Source organism: Sturnira hondurensis, unplaced genomic scaffold (genome assembly GCF_014824575.4).
Source record: "Sturnira hondurensis isolate 20B ecotype Veracruz unplaced genomic scaffold, ASM1482457v3 Scaffold0018310, whole genome shotgun sequence".
NCBI lineage: Eukaryota > Metazoa > Chordata > Mammalia > Chiroptera > Phyllostomidae > Sturnira > Sturnira hondurensis.
In genome coordinates, this window is record NW_028090941.1 from 409912 (window position 1) to 424351 (window position 14440).

At 40.8% G+C, this 14440-nt stretch overlaps 1 protein-coding gene across 1 annotated transcript; it reads left to right on the forward strand.

The window, feature by feature from the left end:
• The first annotated feature begins 7690 nt into the window (after nucleotides 1–7690).
• TAS2R39 (taste 2 receptor member 39) lies at nucleotides 7691–8650 on the forward strand. The gene has a single exon (XM_037068971.1). The coding sequence runs from the start codon at nucleotides 7691–7693 to the stop codon at nucleotides 8648–8650; it is 960 nt and encodes a 319-aa protein (XP_036924866.1).
• The last annotated feature ends 5790 nt before the right edge of the window (nucleotides 8651–14440 follow it).

Below are 14440 nucleotides of genomic sequence, written 5' to 3' on the forward strand. Positions count from 1 at the left end.
CTCGGTTTCCATCCGTAGCAGGTTCTTTCTTATGAGCAATAACATGAGTTGCAAAGAACCACACACTCTGCCTTTATGTCTGATGATTCACCCAAATGGCTCTTCTCCAGGTCTCTTCCTGTTGAATAGTCTAGTCTTTTTCTTACCAGGACCCTGAATGACCAGCCAATAGACTTGCTGTTGTTCGATCATCCATGTATATTACCTCAAGTCACTTTCTCCCATGTATAAAACTGATGACCAGGCATGCTGCTTATAACTCTGCCCACTGAGGGTTCTTTCCCCCCACTGGTGAGTTTCCTGGAGCCACTCCCAAGTGAAGTTTCCATGTGGCAATGGTCCATCTTTAACTCACAGCAACACGCTGAGCCAACTCATCTGTAAGCCACTCCTGTTTTTTTTTCCTCTGAAACCTAGCCAAGGGGAATTCATCCACCCATGAGGCCATAGGTCCAAACCTGAAGGAAGAGCATTAGCACAGTGAAAGTAGTTGACATGGGGTATGAACCACCACTTTCTCTGTAACTTAAGCCCTCTGGACCAGGTTGGGTTTGATCTTAGCTGTGCTACTTCCATAGGAGGATGAATTGCTGCCTTACCCACCCAAATATATAATATGTAGGTCTGACAATTCCTTACTCATGATGGGAGACTCTGATCCCATGGTTGCTTGGTGTTTATGACCAGGTTGGGACTTTATAGTATGCCTGTACTCTTTTTCAAAAAAAGTGAATAGTTCTCTGAGGCAGATGGTATTGCCTTGCTCAAGAATCCAATTGGTTTACTCTGTAACTTGGCCTTGGGGCTTTCCAAGAGACTACACTTGAAGTCTTTAATCTAATAGATCTAATTAGATCTCATAAACAACGACAGTGCAAGAAAGCCAAAAATAAATCTTACTTTGCCCAGTTTTTAATTACATCATTTGCTTTTCACTGTTGAGTTTTATAAGTTCACTTTTTATAAGTTCTTTGTAAATTTTGCATATTAACCCCTTCTCAGATGTATTATTGGAGATATTTTTCAGATATCACCTCACACCTGTCAGAATGGCTATCATCAATAAATTAACAAACACTGAGTGCTGGTGAGGATATGGAGAAGGGAACACTTTTGCACTATTGATGGGAATGTAGACTGGTGCAGCCACTGCAGAAATCAGTATGAAGTTTCCTCAAAAAATTAAAAATAGATCTTCTTTAAGACCCAGAGATTCCACTTCTGGAAATACATCCTAAGAAGCCTGAAACACTAATTGGAAAGCATAAGTGGAGTCCTACATTCGTTGCAGCATTATTTACAATTGCCAAGATTTGGGAGCAACCTAAGATCCCATTATTAGATGAGTAGATAAAAAAAGCTGTGATTTATTTACACAATGGAATACTACTCAGCTATAAAAGGGAAGAAAATTTTATCTTTTGTAACATCCTGGGTGGACCTGGAAAAAATATGCTAAGTGAAATAAGCCAGTCAGAGAAAGGCAAGTAACATATAATTTCACTCATATGTGGAATCTGATGAACAAAATGAACTAGTAAGCAAAATAGAGACAGAGTCACAGATGAGGGCAGAATAATAGCTGTCAGAGGGAGGGCTAGGTGGATAGGTTTATAAAGGGAGTGAGCAAAAAGAGAAGAGCAAAAAAACTCATGGACTCAGACAACAGAGGGGAGGGAGTGATGGGTGGTTGAGGAGGGTGTAGGGGACTAAAGAGTGATGGAAGAAGACTGGACTTGGGGTGATGAACACACAACAGAGTGTATAGATGATGTGCTGTGGAACTGTACAACTGAAACCTGTATAACTTTGTTAACTAGTGTTACCCCAATAAATTCTATAAAAAGGAAAATAAATAAATCTCACTAAGGTATGTAGATGCCAAAGTCTAAATAAATATTAATGAATTAAATTCATCAGTATACGATGTTAAATATATTACGATTCCAGCAGACGCTGCTAGTTTTCCCTCAATATTTATCTTTCTCTATATCCAATTGAATAGTGTTTTTAACCAGACATGTAATTACTTATAAAGAAATTGCATTTCTAAGCCTCCTTTTTCAGGTAAATGTTGCAGTATAACTAAATTCTGTCAATAGTATGCAAGAAGAACTGCTACATGGTAGTTCATAGGAGTTATTTTCAGGTCACGTCAACATCTTTGTCTCTTTTTTTTTCTTCCACATTCTGCATGCAAATACAAATGCGGCTGCCACCCTGAATCATAGGCTGAGGGCCACACTCTAGAAATGGAAGAACAATAAGCCAGAAGAAACTGTCCCTGATGACTTTGTGCAGTAGTCTTAATTGATATAGGAACTTTATCAATTAAGACTATTACTTCCAGACTTTCATATAAAACAGATGAAATTTCTATCTTGTTCAAGCACTGTTTGCTATCACTGTTTTTGTTATCATGTGAAAAAAGCCTTTAAATAAAGTGTTTTTAAGAACTGTAAAATGTGCCCTGGCTGGTGTAGCTCAGTGGATTGAGCACGAGCCTGTGAACCGAAGGATCATGGTTCAATTCCCAGTCAGGGCACATGCCTGGGTTGCAGTCCAGTTCCCAGGGGGGGACACACAAGAAGCAACCATACATTGATATTTCTCTCCCTCTCTCCTTCCCTTCTAAAGATAAATAAATAAAACCTAAATAAATGAATGAATAAAATCTTTAAAAAAAGAACTGTAAAATGTCAAAAGGAAGATTTTTTTTAACACAGCACATCTGAACCAGTTATAAAATACAACTATAGGATTTTTATTTTGGGAAAATGTTTATTATTCTTTCATTGCTTTTACAGTGTTAAAATAAAATGTATGCAAAATGTTAAATTCAGTAGTCATTGCCGAGTAGCGGGATTATGACTCCTTTTTAGTTTTTATTTTAAAATGTTTACTTTTTATTCACAAAAAGTAATCATTATTAATATCATGTAAGGGATGGAGGGAGGGAGGGACCAAGGAAGGAGGGAAGGAAGGAAGGAAGGAAGGAAGGAAGGAAGGAAGGAAGGAAGGAAGGAAAGGAGGGAGGGAGAGAGGGAGGAAGGAAAGAAGGTCCTTCTGCTTTTCACCTCAATCTGAGAGGAGTGAATGGGCAAGCAGTTTCTCTGGCAGAAAACCGAATCCCTAGGAGGAAGAAGCTCCTCTGAGATGCCAAAGCCATTCCCGCTGAAAAGAAGCTGCTCTGACTTTTTTCCAGAACCTCTGCTCACAGTGGAACAGATGTGAAAAGTATGAACAAATCTGTAGGATTCACGCTGTCCTATTTCAGGACTTACTATAAAGTTACAATAATTAATAGTGTGTTCTTAACAGAAGGGTAGTCCCATAGATCCATGAAACAGCAGAGACAGTCAAGAAGTAGTCCCCACACAGATACGGACAGCTGATTTTTGACAAGGGTGTCAAGGCAATTCAATGAAATAGGAATACTTCTCTGTCAACAGAAGATACTGGAACAACTGGGGATCCAAAAGCAAAACAAATAAACAACAGCAACCCAAACACCTGAACCCATCCCTTCAAGGGGTACAAAAGTTAAATCAAACTAAATAGGGAAAGTAAGATTATAAAACTTCTCAAAAAATGTAGGAAAAAACATTGTCGCCTTGGATCTGGCAGAGATATGATATCAAAGGCAAGATTCATGAGGCCTTACACATAAGGGAAAGCTATGTGTAGGGTGTAGGGGAAGTGTCTGTACCATCTTTACATCCGTAGGTCAAAACCTATTTCAAAATAAGTTTAAAACATCGCAAAGTAAATGGGACGTGTTTAAGCTGGTCTTTCTGTCCTTATTGGTTCCTGGGTTTTCCTTCACTAGAAATACACTTGAACGCACCCAGAATATACACAGACAACTGGATGGGCTGTTTAAGTGTTGGTGCCCCAGGTCTACTTCAAAAGGTAGTCTATTCACCTAAACAGGTTTCTTCATCCCACTTCAAGCTGCCCCTGAGAATTCCCAGCAACAATATTCTTTCCACAGAGGGACATAACTCAGCCCTAAGCTCTGACAAGTGGAACCTCTTCTGATGATGCCCATGACCCCTGTCCCTGCCACCTCCCCGCCATGGCCCCTCAACACTGTGGACCCCCTACCCCTGCGACTGAGGTTATTCTGGTCCTGTGTACTACTCTTCTGCCCTGTCTCCCATCGGTGTTTCTCGCACTGAGTGAGGACTGCTGTGCTCTCCGCTCAACCTCACCTTCACACTCCCACACTTGATTCAAGATCCACAGGGCCATGAAACTGACCTTTCTCTGCGAGCCCCTCAGTACAAAGAACTTCTCTGTGCTGAGGGTCACTGACACCACTTATTCATTAACCAGCCTGCATTTGTGTGCTGCCTCGTGGGGGTCGGGCACTACACTAGGGTCTGGGGTTGGGCTACAGTGATGAGCAAAACAGAAGAGAGAAACATCAGACTCCAAGAGACCCTATGTCGTTCCCCAAAGGGACCCTTAGAAGCCTAGGTGGCCAAAGTGGGGGAGAGCCAGGGACCAGAAAAAGGCTCTCTCAAACCAGACTTGAGGTCCTGAGACACTCCAGGTTTGCTTGTACAGCAGGTGGGAACAACCAAAGGAGAACAGCTGTTTACTACACTGTGTTCAAGGGAAATATTTGCAGTTCAGGATTAAAAATGTAAAGACAAGACGGTAAGGGTCATAATGTGAAAAGCGAGTCCTACTGTAAATGCAGCCATTTTGAAATAGAGCCATGGCTCTATTTTAAGGAAGACCGTGTATCACCACGTGTCCCATGCTTACACTTGTATATCAGAAACACCTCCACCAAGCTAAAGGCATTACAGAGGAACTGCATTGCTGGTCTCACTCCTCAAACCAGTGGAATGTGTGAACTGGACAAAATAACCTCGGACTGAGCCAGCCAGCACCATATTTCCCACACCTGTTTGTAAAGCTCATGGGGGACAGGACTGCTGACCAACAGGACTGCTGATTGCCCGCCTTCTTCACGATTAGAACTGCTGGGGATAGCTAAGGAATAACCTAGCTTATCTGCACTAAGGAAGCAGTCCTTGGCTCATTAACACTAAGAGAAATCCTTTCCTTCTACTCATGTGATTATTTTCCTTCCTTTTCTCATAACCGCCCCCCCCCCCAACTGCCTCCACCCCATAATGGGATCACGATTCGGGGTAAGTGCTTTCCGAACGGCTACCCTTCGACCTCACACAAACGCTTATTATAAGCCTCCCACTTTGGCGTTCTATTCTTAAGGTAGTGACAACTTGTCTAAAACAGTTCATCGGGCCAGAAAGCCATCAGTCAGTTTTTGCCTTGTTGTCAAGGGAACACTGAACACTATGAAAATTTTCAGAGACATCTTACTCACCACCCTTCTTGTTATTAGAATGACTTCGTTATCGTTAATTATGTACGGTCATTAAAGTTCATTTACTCTGCATAGAAAAGACAGTGTCTTCATCATGTGTCCCATGCTTATATTTTTGTATCAGAAACACCTCCACCAGGATAAAGGCAAGCCATGTTTCATCTCTTGGTTGTAATATTCCAAAATAGATTGGGTGTCCTTTGGGGGTTGGTTTTTATTTTAATGATGGTTAGGCTATACTGGGAAAAAATTAGGGAACTTTTCCTTCAACAATTATTTTCCTAGTTTGTTTTTTTTTAATAAAAGGTAAATGTATTTGTGTAATCATTTATATTAATATATAACAAAAGAAATTTACTATCCCTCAAGTCCTTTATTTTGCAAAGAAATTCACTTCTTAAAAATTAGTATCTCCTGGGAATTTTGTGATTTATAATAAATATATGAGTAATGTTTGGTCTTCATTCTTCTTTCTGGCATAGAGCTCCTAAAAACCCTTGGATTTCCTAAGCAATGAGTGATAAAAAGTTGTCTTTTGCTATGTTAATGAGATAGCTTTTGGACTGTGCCCAAGGATGGGTGCTGGCTACTGGAAGGACCAACCATGTGATCAGAGGGTTAGGAGAGTCAGTCCCACCCATCCCCCCACCTCTGGGTACCACAGAAGGGCTGGAGACTGAGTTCAACCACCAATGGACAGCACCTAATCAAGCATGTCTGTGTAAAAAAGCCTCCACAAAAATACAAAAGGACTGTGTTCTGGGGGCTTCCAGGACGGTGAACATATGCAGAGGTGCTGGGAGGGCATGGAAGTGCCATACTCCTTCCCACATACCTAGCCTTACGCCTCTCTTCCATCTGGATGCTCATCTGTATCTTTTATCCCATCACTTTCTAACACATCAGTAAATGTAAGTAAACTGTTTTCTTGAGTTCTGTGAGCAAATTAACCAAACCCAAGGAGTGGATCATGGTAGCCTCTGATTCACAGCTGGTGGCTCTGAAGCACAGGGTGGCAACCTGGACTTGCAGGTGGCATCTGACATGGGTTGGGGGCTGTCTAGGGTACTGAGCCCTTAACCTGTGGGATCTGACACTCTCCAGGTAAATGGTGTCAGAATTGAATTAAATGGTAGGATATCCAGAATCACTTGGTTTTGAGACGGGGGTGGGGAACCCATATATTTGGTGACCAGAAATGTCAGAAGTGAAGTGTCCTGTGTGAGTTGTAAAGAAAGTCTTTACAACTGGTGAAAAACTGTTTATTTTTTCAACTCAAGTGTTCTCCCCCTATATAGTGAGGACATCATAAAAGACTGTCAGGAAAAATTATACAGTCACATCAGCATTGCAGTTAGTCTTTGGAATGCACACACACACACACACACACAAATCCATTGGTCTAGGTAGGATAACATAACCTCTGGGACCAGCTGGCTCAGGTGCGAATTCCAGCTCTATAACTCTCTGGGTCTGTGGCTTTGGACAAGTTATTTAGTCTCAGTTTCCTCACCTGCAAAGTAGAGATAATAAAAGTACATTCTTCATAGAACTGTTGTGAGGCTTAAACGTGATGATATATCTAAATGTGGTATTTAAACAGTGCCTAGCACATCATAAGAAATATACAGTCACACCTCAGTACTCGTCAGCTTCAGAACTCACCAAACCCTGCATCCATTGCATTTTGATGAGAAAAAAAAATGTTTCAGCACTCGGAGCTTGCTTGGGACTCATTGCACTTGTTAGAATGTGTATGAGTCACCATGCCACCCCCACAAGAGAAAATGCTTCAGCACTCATCACTTGAAAAAATTTCATTCAGTACTCATCAGTTTCAGCACTGGTCACAAATTAGAGTTATAGAATGAGTTAACAACAAGTGTTGAGGTACCACTGTCTGTGTCTTTAAAGTTATTATTATTATTTTCCATCAGTTTTCTAAAGTCACAAGTGAGACTGAATTCAATGATGGCTTGGAACACAGATGTCTGAATTAACTGGAGCTAGTAAATAGCACAGCTCTCAATACCATGTTAGTGGTTTATAAAAGAGTGTCTTCTCAAATCCTTCCCTGGGCCCCAAGATTAGACAAACACCAATGTAAGACAAGGGTGTGGGAGAGGATTAGAAATCAAATCCCTCCATCATTTGCATTTCCACATTTAGAACTAAGAATTCTGAGACAAACAAATGGAGTGAATTTGGAAATGCTACATCAACTGCTTCCTCCTGTGACATGAATAGTGGGAGCTATCAGGATCTGCCTACCAAAGGCTAAGGAGACATTTTCTCTTGAACACCAAAGAGGAGTAACAGCTCAGAATGACTGAAAGATGCAGTCCCCCAGAAGATGGGTTGTCATCCTTGCACACCATCTTACTTTTCACAGTTGTAGGCATTGAGTGCATCATTGGTATCATTGCGAATGGGTTCATTGTGGCTATAAATGCAGCTGAATGGATTCAGAATAAGGTAATTTCCACGAGTGGCAGGATTCTGGTTTCCCTGGGTGTATCCAGGCTAGTTCTCCAAGTCTTCATGATGCTAGAAATTACCCTCCACGCAACGGCTCCACGTGTTTACAGAGAAGACAGAGTCTATAATACATTCAGAGTAAGTTTCATGTTCTTGAACTATTGTAGCCTCTGGTTTTCTGTCTGGCTCAGTTTCTTCTACTTCGTGAAGACCGCTAACTTCTCCTGCTCCCTTTTCCTCAAGCTGAAGTGGAGAATCACTGGGCTGATGCCCTGGCTTATGTGTCTGTCAACATTTACCTCCTTGGGCTACAGTATGCTCTTCTCCAATGGCATCTACACCATTTACTGTAACAGTTCCGTACCTGTCCCCTCCTCCAACTCCACTAAGAAAAAATTCTTCACTGAGACCAATGTGATCAACCTGGCTCTGCTCTACAATCTGGGGATCTTCATCCCTCTCATCATGTTCATCCTGGCAGCCACCCTGCTCATCCTCTCTCTCAAGAGACACACTCTACGCATGAAAAGCAATGCCACAGGCTCTGGGGACGCCAGCCTGGAGGCCCACATGGGGGCCATCAGAGCGACCAGCTACTTTCTCATTCTCTACATTGTCAACGCAGTTGCTGTATTTCTCTATATGTCCAACATCTTTGACGATAACAGTCCCTGGAACAGTTTGTGCAGAACCATCATGGCTGCCTACCCAGCTGGCCACTCAGTGCTGCTGATCTTGGACAACCCTGGGCTAAGAAGAGCCTGGAAGCGGCTTCAGTCTAGAGTTGATCTCCACCTAAAAAAGTAAACTCTGTGACCGACACCATGAGAGCACCACAGCACCTGGCCTGGCCAGCTCTGCCTTTCCCTCACCCAGACCTCTCTCTTCCCTTCTCTTTTCTTGCCCAAACCTGAGCTGATTCTTTCACCTGGTGTGGTTTTTGGAGAGGAGTGTGATCTTCATTTCTCTCTTTTGCTTCATGGGCACAATCTTAGTGATGCCTAATATATCCTCTACCTGAGCCTTCTATTTCTGCGTCCCTTGCTCTGTATAAAGCAGAGATTCTAGACACTGCTCCAAATTAGAATCTCTAGGGGAGATTTTTGGAAATTCCAATCTAGGCCTGATTCTAGATCAATTAAGTCCAAATTTCTGGTGCTGGAACATAGACAATTTTGTAAGTTCTCAGCGAGATTCTGATGCGTAGCCAGAGTTGATACAGCCACCAAAATAGAGGAAGGCTCTGCAGCCCGAGCTCTTGGCACCCCCCACTTCCCCATCCACTTGCCCTCAAGACATTCAGAGGATCCAGGAAGCCTTCTAAGGAGCACCTGGAAATGCATTTTTGCCTCCATTCTCAAAAAATACAACCTGAATAATATGCAAATATCCATTAAGTTTAACAGTAATAAAATACCTTTAAACCTAAAAAGTACTAAGAATTTTTCCTATAGATAAGGTATGGTCATATATTGCAATAAACATATGTGAAGATATGTGCAAGAAGGTCTTCATTGTGGCATTGTTCATGAGTGAGAAGACTCATTTGTCCAAAGTAAAATGTTGTGTAAGAATTTTTCAAGTGAGACAGATGTGTATATCCTGAAATGGAAATATTTCCAATATATTGCCAGGTACAAAAAGTGAGGAGATATTTTATATTCTATTTATGTTCTTTTATGAAACATGCTTATGTTTGTTATGTGTATAGGTATGTATATGAAGTTTCTGGAAGGGGGTACCAAAAATGATAAACAGAGGACTTCTGAACATGGCTGGCTAACTGAGACATTAAAACACTTATACTACATTTTCCGACTTTACTGCATTGATTGAACTATTCAGAATGTGTATGCATTCATTTCAATTTTTAAAAAAATTTTATTTAAGTATAGTTCATATGCAATCTTATATTGGTTCTATTAGTTTCAGGGGTAGAATGCAGGGATTCGATATTTTCATACTTTATAAGTGATTTATATTGATGTCTTTTATAAGAAAGAGAACTAGATACTAAGTAGGGAAGATCTGAGGGAGAAGACTGTGTAAGTTGACTGACCCTCTCACTATGGTTTTATAAAAAATGCAACCCTCCCAACCCATGAATTAAACTTCTCGCTATCTCCTGTTTTCCATTTTATTCATTCACTCAAGGGCTGCCATAGCAACAGCATGGGTGTTCAGTCTGTTGACACATCTATATTCTCCGTCACTCTCTTTGCTTCTCTTCATACTCAGTTTGAATGACTGGTTAAGCATTTTACCCACACCCTTAAAAATGCTTCGGGTGACTACAGATGGAGAGAGATTATGTCTGAGATTTGCTGTAAGATAATTTTGCACAGCGCAAAGGTGTGAAGAGTAGAGAGGTTTCGATCGGTCATATGCTGATGATTTCTTTCAAACTAGGTCTCAAGTACATGAGGATTCTTTAGTCTCTCCAGGATATGTACGAAATTTTGCTAATATAATTGTAGATAAGTGAATTACGTATATTTTTAAATACTCCAATTTCCTGGTCCTCTCCCTCTTCATCCCAAGCATATGGAAAATTCCACATCTAGATGAACTCGACTTTAAAACAATTCTATTTATTTATTTATTTTTAGAGAGAGGGGAAGGGAAGGAGGAAGAGTGGGAGAGAAACATCAATGTGTGGTTGCCTCTCATGTGTCCCCTACTGGGGACCTGGCCTGCAACCCAGGCATGCGCCCTAACTGGGAATTGAACCTGTGACTCTTTGCTTCACAGGCCCATGCTCAATCCACTGAGCTACACCAGCCAGGTGAACTCGACTATTTTAACAGTCCACACTGACCTCCAAACAGCCTATTGTTACTGGAGGATATTTTACAACTGGATGAACCTATGTTCCTAGATTCATGCTCTTCAGCCTTGAATAAGCAACATCATTGGCTACTTCTATCCTGTATTTCCCTGGAGAAGTCACACATTAACTACCCTGAATGAATATCCCTCCAGTCCCCCTTCTCCCCGCTTTATTTCCCACTGACAGAGTTGCCCTTATGTTCTCTGACAAAAGTCACTAGGAGGACATCCCTTCATCTTCCCATTAGCAAACCTATAAAGCCACCAAGTTTCCCCCATAGTCCTAATATTTCAATAGAAAGAGTGCCCTCTGTGAAGAAAAAAAGTAGAAATGCTGTAAAGACTTTTCTCCTATATGTCTCCTCCCTACAAGTTCCATTTTTGTGCATCTTTCCATTTTCTATCTTTCATGATTGAGTTTTTCCTCAAATATCTGGTGGCCCCTGCATGTGAGCATTAAGAAGCTGACTGTGGAATTTTGAAATTAGTTTAAAAAAATTTTTAGAATGTAAAAAATATATTGAAACAGATCAGTGAGAGGCATCTCAAAGGTAGCAAATTCAAAGCTAGATTCTTAGTTTTTCTGCCTAAACACATTCCCCCTTCAGTTTTCTCCAACTTATTAATATTAAATAGAATTGCAATATTTATAAAAATGAGGCAAATAATAATACTAATCTCACAGGAGAGTCCAGAACAATAATTAAGATAATGTGTTCATGGTAAATGACTGATACAAGATGACCATATTCATTATTAAAAAGAACCACATCAGAAATAGCAACTGAGCCTGGCTGGTGTAGCTCAGTGGATTGAGTGCAGGCCTGGGAATCAAAGGGTCCAAGGTTCGATTCCCAGTCAGGGCACAGGCCTGGGTTGCAGGCCAGGTCCCCAGTAGGGGATGCGTGAAAGGCAACCCACACATTGATGTTTCCTTCCCTCTCTTTCTCCCTCCCACCCCTTTTCTGTAAAAAACAAATAAATAAAATATTTTAAAAAGAAAGAAAGAAAGAAAGAAAGAAAGAAAGAAAGAAAGAAAGAAAGAAAGAAAGAAATAGCAATTGACTTTGGATTACCAATATGCAGAATTTAACCTGATAAATTCAGCAAATAAAACTTATTCCACCTTCTTTTTATCTGCAAAGAATTAAGTTAGATTTCTTTTGAAATCAAGGCACTTGATTTTCTTTTCAAAAAAGTGCAGAGACCCTTAAAGGGTCTCACATTCTGAACTTCTACAAGGAAATCACGGCAAAAGAGCACAATGCCAGGAAGACCTTGAAACTCTCAATCTAGGGCAGAGGTCCTGCAGGTCATTTGAATCTACTCAGCACAGGTCCAGGACTTTGGGGTGAGTCATTACTCATGACCTGGAGTGGGAAGGGCCACCATGCTGAGAGGAAAAGGGGTGAACTACCCTCCCCCACTTTATAACCAGCCTATAGGACAATCTGTAAACAGGGGCACCTCAGGGGCAGGCCTCACTGGGTCAGAGACAGTGTTCCTAACACATGCCCATCCTTAAAAGCTACCAACAAGTAATAAGACATTTTGTGGACACCATGAAAGCCTTCTAGGAGGGAACATGACTGTTTTAGGTGTGAGTGTCAGACTCGCATCATTATTGTCATTTGATCCCTACAGAGGATTTTGTTGTTGTTGTTTTAAATGTATTTGATATTCAAAATGATGGCATGCTTCCTTGTACCTTAACAAAGGGGTTTTGAATAATGCACTGGATGCTGAAAAAACTGGTAGGTGAATTCTGTAAATGCCTTTTCTTCTCTCATCATTCTCAGGCACTGAAAATGTTAAGTCCATGACTACTGAATTTTGGCCACGGGCTGCAGAAAATGCAGCATTAAAGCCATCAGTGAACCACCTGTGAAAGAATATTTACAGGAAACAACAGATTCCTCATCAAGGAGATCCCATCCATCTGAGTAACAGATAACTAAGGAAGTCCATGTCCCATGTCACAACTGCTTGTCATTATTTTCAGATAATGTTGGAAGGTTTTACTTTTTTGCAAAATAATCTGATTGCCAAAAAGCTGTCTGTTAAAAGCATCACCACTCAGATTCTCATATATGGCTTTTTAAAATGAGATTGTCAATACTTACTTACAATGAGGAAGAGGGCTTGGCAACTAGTATCAAGTGCTCCATTTGCATAAGACCAATTTAGGGCTCATCATCAACAGAACTTATCTTTCTGATTGTAGACCTGCTGAATAAAACATCTGTATTTCTTATCTTCTCTACTAATTTCTTCATCATTGATAGTTGCTCTGCATTCAGAGAAATTATTTTGTTTTCATCTCATTCTCACCAAAAATCAACTGAAATTATATATAAACAGAACATAATTTTTAATTATATTTTTAATTTCTATAAGCTTCTTATTGTTTCTCATTTTTTTTAATAGCATCCTTTTCTAATTTTATGGATGCAATATCTTCTCTGCCTTCTTTAGGGATATAAGTTTGAATTTTTTGTGATTTCTTCAGGGATCATTTATTCTGAATGTTTATCTTGGTCTTTCTCATTCAGGTTGCTCTTGTTTCTGATAATGCTTGGTTACTAACTCATGAAGGAAAATGAAAGACTGTTTTTCATGAGTAGTATTCCCTGGTAGGACATTTTCCTGCTTTGGAAAGGTTGTTTGGGAACTTGGTTTTGTAACAGGGCCATCTTTCATCAGGATTGGCTTCTGTCGACTGGCTTTTCTTTTGGGGACATGCGTGAGGAACCTGACACTATCCCATAAATCTAAAATGACATAATAAGAAAGAATTTAATATGTGTGCACACACCCACACTAGAAGCCATGCTTTTTTTCTTGGAAACGTGTTCGATTTCTCTCGAAAAGCATGACCAATATGGGGGCTGCTGATGGTTCTGTGTGCAGTGGTGGGGAAAGGGATGGGAGAGGCCCCTGAAGCAGCTGCCTGACAGAAAGAATTTCAGCCATGCAGGTAGTTTCGCACCATGCCTCACTTCCACTACCCACAGATAGGGACCTACATCCAGGTCCCTCAGGACTTTCAGTAAGCTGACCAGGCACCACATTCCCAAGGCCCAGCATGTGCACATTCTGAACACCCCCTTCTCCACTTCACGCAAACTGCGTTGTAAATAGTGGTTCACGTCCAAGAAATGGGATGATGGCACTCATCTGCCCTTGGCTATCTCCAACTTCTCACTTCAGTATCGTGGGATTTGTTTTTTCTCAATTGGGTCTCAGAAGAAAGGAAAAACAAACGCATTTATGTGGTCTGACGTTTAAAATAAAAAACTTACACATAAGTTTTTGTTATTACACAAAGACTTCTGTTTCAAAAGTTCAAGCTGGTATTGGCCAAATCTTAATTTGAGGTCACAGAAATTGCCCCAAACTGGTTTTCTACAGGAAATTTCTAAAGAAGATTTTGAACTGGAAGGTGAACTCCATTGATAACAGGTTTGTCTTGCTTTTGTTTCATGCCAGTGTCTTTCTCACCTGCTAGATTCACCATGTGACCCCATAGGAAAGTTTCTCAGCCCCTCAAACTGACTAAACGGTGGCAGCTCCTAATTTCCTTTTCTTGCGGGTTCCATAGAAAATTTCCAGAAATCTTAATTTGGTAAAAACTGATTATTGGGCTGAAAGTGAGAGGTCTTCATCAATCAGTGGTCATTTAAGTGGTGTTTTTCTAAAAATAAAGACAGACATCTATACCGGACCTCTCAGCATACACTCGCCACACCTATGTGCATGCCCCTCACC

Excerpts from the sequence above, each read along its gene's own strand:
- TAS2R39 (XM_037068971.1), top strand. The coding sequence starts at position 7,691 with ATGACTGAAAGATGCAGTCCCCCAGAAGATGGGTTGTCATCCTTGCAC.